The sequence below is a fragment of the Pempheris klunzingeri genome, chromosome 15, assembly GCF_042242105.1.
Source record: "Pempheris klunzingeri isolate RE-2024b chromosome 15, fPemKlu1.hap1, whole genome shotgun sequence".
Classification (NCBI taxonomy): domain Eukaryota; kingdom Metazoa; phylum Chordata; class Actinopteri; order Acropomatiformes; family Pempheridae; genus Pempheris; species Pempheris klunzingeri.
Genome location: NC_092026.1, coordinates 475,001 through 480,000, shown reverse-complemented (window position 1 = coordinate 480,000; position 5,000 = coordinate 475,001). Strand labels below are relative to the sequence as shown.

The window sequence follows — 5,000 nt, the reverse complement described above, 5'->3', positions numbered from 1 at the left end:
CACACGCCTAAGATCCACACCACACGCCTGAGATCCACACCACAAGCCTGAGATCCACACCACAAGCCTGAGATCCACACCACACGCCTGAGATCCACACCACACGCTACAGAAACACGCTACATTGCTGAGCACGGCTGTGACACGCTTGTTGCTGTGAGTCGTGGCGTTAGTGTGTCTGTGTGGTGGATCTCTGAGCTGCTCTGCACACGTATGATGAGATTCATGTCGACATCACAGGCAACACGTTTAGAGTTCAAACACACAGAAGTAACCTGATGGAGGAAAACGAGCAACATGCATGAACGAACAAAATCACACACTCACACACACACACATGCAGAAAGTAACAAAGACACACCATCAGTCAGCAGGAATGTCAGGAATCCTGCTGCTGAGCCAACTCACATCCACGCTCCACAAAATTACCCCTATTAAGGACTCAGACAGCCTGCCTCCACACACACACACACACACACACACACACACACACACACACACAGACACACACAGACACACACACACACACACACACACACACACACACACAGCCCTGTGTTTATATAACATACATACAGAAAACAGAGTGAAAGTGAAGCACTACAGCAGCACAGATGCTGTTTCTGTGTGCAGATCCACTGAGTAACTGAACTGGAAGTGTTTTTATTCTCCATCTTAACTGAAACCCCTCCTGGTTAGCCTAGCTTAGCACAAACACTGGAAGTGGGTGGAAACTGTTAGCCTAGCTTAGCACAAACACTGGAAGTGGGTGGAAACTGTTAGCCTAGCTTAGCACAAACACTGGAAGTAGGTGGAAACTGTTAGCCTAGCTTAGCACAAACACTGAAAGTGGGTGGAAACTGTTAGCCTAGCTTAGCACAAACATTGGAAGTGGGTGGAAACTGTTAGCCTAGCTTAGCACAAACACTGGAAGTAGGTGGAAACTGTTAGCCTAGCTTAGCACAAACACCGGAAGTAGGAGGAAACTGTTAGCCTAGCTTAGCACAAACACTGGAAGTGGGTGGAAACTGTTAGCCTAGCTCGGTCAGTCGAGATGAGTCTGATCTCAGCTCAGTCTCAGTCCATCGCTGAGGTCTCACCTCTCAGCTTCAGCTGCAGCTCCTGGATGAGCTCCTGTTGTTGGGGCAGGAGGGGGGCAGGGGGGCCAGGAGGCCCCTGGGGTCCTGGAGGTCCTGGAGGGCCTGGAAGGCCATGCTGCAGAGACCAGAACAGAGCTGTTGTGTTATTCTGCTCCTGTCGTCTGTACAAGTAACGTTTTCTGCTTACTGGCGGCTGAAGGAGTCACCTGATGTTTTACCTGGTTCTGATTGGCTGGAGGGCCAAACTGACTGACTTCCTGTCTCACCTCCTGTCTGACCTCCTGGCTGACTTCCTGTCTGACATCCTGTCTCACTTCCTGTCTGACCTCCTGTCTCACCTCCCGTCTGACTTCCCGTCTCACCTCCCGTCTCACCTCCTGTCTGTGTGGGGGGTTAATCTGTAAATCTTTGTTGTTGTTTTTGTTTTTTTATTTCTTGCTGAATGACATCACCGCTGTGGTACGAGCCAATCAACAGCCTAGCTGGGCCAGAGGCATGATGGGAATATTGAGTGGGCCTCATCACCCTGAACCTAACCTGGCACCAGGTGAGTGATTCCGTCAGACCGGCTGTAGTCGTGGTGCTGTGGTGTTTGAGAGGAGCCAACAGGCTGCTGGTTTGGGTCTGAACGGGAAGATTTGATGACTGGAGCCCCAAACAGGACGTCTGATTGGTGCGTAGTGTGTCATGTGACCCGTCTTTACCTTGGAGGTTCTCCTGGAGCCTTTGGTTCTGCGGTTGTCTCCCTTGTTGGAGTTTCTTCTGAAGATCAGCCAGGAGCTGAGAGGAGACACTCTGGAGAGGTCGGAGGCCGGCGGCTCCTGGAGGACAGCGAACACACCACAGGGTTCATTTAGTCTGATGTCACAGAGAGTCCTCCGTCTGATTGGCTGTCAGCCGTCCAAAGGAGGACTTAGTTTAAGTTCAAGTTCAGGCCTGAAATGTGCATCAAACATTTCTGTGTGAGCTGTTTAGAAATGTTCAGAAGGCCACGTGGACTCTGTTCCTCTTATCGGTCCAACGGTCCAGAAGCAGAGACCCTCAGGCCGCCGTGAGGAAACAGGGAAGCCGGACTGAACCTGAACTGGTTTGTTGTGTGTTTTGCTTTAAGGACGACTTAAATGATTAATTAAGCGGAAGCATCAACACCATGTGACGTTCCCCTGGACTTGTTTTATTGTTGTTCAGTCGTTGATGAATCGATCAACAGGGAATCAGCAACTTTTCAGTTCAGACATCTACCGTCTGCTCAGGTGTGACACGCTGCTGGTTTGGAGTGTAAACTGACATGTATGAAGTGTTAGTTAGTGCCGGTTAGTTAACGATGACCATACTAATGCTGGACGGTCTGTTGCTGAGTGGTGAATCCCCTGGATCCCCTGGATCCTCTGGATCCTCTGGATTCCCTGGATCTTCTCTCAGCACAAGACATTAATGAGCTGCTCAATGTGTTTCAGCATCTTTTACACGAAGGACTTCCCACCAGGCCGCCAGCGAGTGTGTGGAGCAGCCTCAGGCCACAAGACTTCAGCCCCCCCCCACAGGTACACACCTCCTCAGGTCCCCCCCCACAGGCACACACCTCCTCAGGCCCCCCCCCCACAGGCACACACCTCCTCAGGCCCCCCCCCACAGGTACCCCCTCCTCAGGTACCCCCTCCTCAGGCCCCCCCCCCCACAGGTACCCCCTCCTCAGGTACACACCTCCTCAGATACCCCGCCCACAGGTACCCCCTCCTCAGGTACCCCCCCCCACAGGTACCCCCTCCTCAGGTACACACCTCCTCAGATACCCCGCCCACAGGTACCCCCTCCTCAGGTCCCCCCCACAGGTACCCCCTCCTCAGGTACCCCCCCTCACAGGTACCCCCTCCTCAGCCCCCCCCCCCACAAGTACCCCCTCCTCAGGTACCCCCTCCTCAGGTCCCCCCCCACAGGTACCCCCTCCTCAGGTACCCCCCCTCACAGCCCCCCCCCACAGGTACCCCCTCAGACCAGGAACCCTGTGAACCCTGAATGGTTGTGTTGGTCATGTGACCTCTGATGTCTGACGTCTTTACCTGGATATGATCTGTTCTCTAGAAACATCCTTCTGTGTCCACGTCTGGAGACAATAAACGTCTCAACGGATCTTAATAATCTAATGACGATGATGATCGTAATCGGGGGACGATCATGTCGTTAATAACGTTCTGTTGATCAGCTAATCGATGAATCGTCTTTTTGTACCATGAATAAATGATGATGTGCTGGATGCAGTGAGTCCTGTGAAGGCAGCACGGAGGGCAGGTAGACCCAGTCCACCTCCTGAACTACGGCTGCCATTTGTATGTAAAACTACGGTTCCCATGAGGTGCAGCCTCCATCACTGGGGTGCACACAGGTGTTGATTGTTGGTTATTTCTACCTGCCTGTCCAGTGTGTTTACAGCAGTGAAGTGATTCACTGCATCCAGTGAGAGTGCAGAGGCCTTCATCACCCCCCCCCCCCAGGTGAAGCTCCTACCTTTAATAAACAGCTTTTCTGCTCTGAACTCTTACCAGAGCCTCGGTGCTGGCGGCCTCGTCCTCCTCCAGGATCTCCTGACTCTCCTCGCTCTCCATCTCCTCAACGCTCGCCGCCTCCGTCGTCGCCACCATCATCATCATCATCATCATCGTCGTCGTCGTCATCAGTCCCAGGAGCAGAGGGAGCAGCAGCAGCCCTCCTGCCCCGCCCGGAGAGCTCCTTCCCTGGGACGACCTGACCAGCATGCTGGGCGGGTGTGGTGGAGGTGGAACCGGAGGACGAAGGCGTTTAGGTAGAAGATGTTCCCATGATGCACTGCGGTAAGTCTGCTCCTCGTAGATCAGCTGAACTGTAAGGATGTGTGGGGCTCGTGTTCTGCTCCTGCAGGTCATGTGATGAAGCTTCTGCGGCTCCTCGTCCGTCTTCACAGTGAACTTTCCGTCGTCAGCAGCTGTGAACACATAAACACAGTGTGAGCGTTCAAACAGTGAGTCTGTGTGAGGAAAGTTTCTCTCTGTGGGTGGTTTGCTGCCTCCTCCTCCTCCTCCTCCTCCTCCTCCTCCTCCTCCTCCTCCTCCTCCTCTTTTTCCACCTCTTCCTCTCCGGTCTTTCAGTGCAGTCCTCCCGTCCTCCTCCGTCGTTCAGGCTGCAGACAGCGTTTGTCTTCTCTGATCTTCTGCAGAGTCTGTCTTTTATCTGCGTCCCTCCTCCCTGACTCCTCCTCTTCTTCCTCAGCCCCTCCTCCTCCTCCTCCTCCTCCTCCTCCTCCTCTATCTGTCTCTGGATCTGAAGCTGTCACCTCGTCTGTCTGCAGTCTTTTCCTTCGTGTCTCCTCAGCGTCCGTCTGTCTCTCTGTTTTATCTCCTCTCCCATCATTTGTCTTTCTTTGCCTCGACTTTGTTTTTCTCCTCCTCCTCCTCCTCCTCCTCCTCCTCCTCCTCTTCTCCTCTTCTTCTCCTCTTTCTTAGGCTCTGCAGGGTCCTAATGCTGCAACTGACAGAAACCTGATATATGACCATATATGTGCTTTACATACTTGGTGTTTTACATCATCTGAACCATATGTGGCAGGTTTGGATCTATTAACACACCAGAAGAGTTCATGTCCCAGGTCTCCAGTTTAGACTCAGGTTAAGCTTCACTCAGTCGGCAGCGGTAACAGTAACAGTGGTATCACTAGTATCACTAGCAGTGGTTACCATGGTGATGAGATGCCGATGATTTAATATTAGTTTACTGTAGCCGAGTTTAGTCAGATTTAGTTTGGTGTCCTGCTGAAACGCTTCCTGTGACACGAGCTCCACGCTGGACTCATCAGTGCTAGTACTCAGTACTCAGTAGTAGTAGTAATACTAGTAGATGTAGTAGTTCTACCAGTATTGGTATTGTTGG

General features: G+C 52.4%; 1 protein-coding gene across 1 annotated transcript in view; it reads right to left on the bottom strand.

The window, feature by feature from the left end:
• LOC139214375 (erythroferrone) overlaps positions 1–4,267 on the bottom strand; it is a 10,374-nt gene extending 6,107 nt beyond the window's left edge. Inside the window, exons 1-4 of the mRNA XM_070845217.1 lie at positions 4,201–4,267; positions 3,641–4,059; positions 1,805–1,921; positions 1,101–1,215 (exon numbers count right to left, since the gene is read on the bottom strand). Of these exons, the coding sequence (XP_070701318.1) occupies positions 1,101–1,215; positions 1,805–1,921; positions 3,641–4,000 (592 nt within the window). The 5' untranslated portion in view covers positions 4,001–4,059; positions 4,201–4,267. The remainder of the gene's footprint in view (positions 1–1,100; positions 1,216–1,804; positions 1,922–3,640; positions 4,060–4,200) is intronic.
• Between the last annotated feature and the right edge of the window lie 733 nt (positions 4,268–5,000).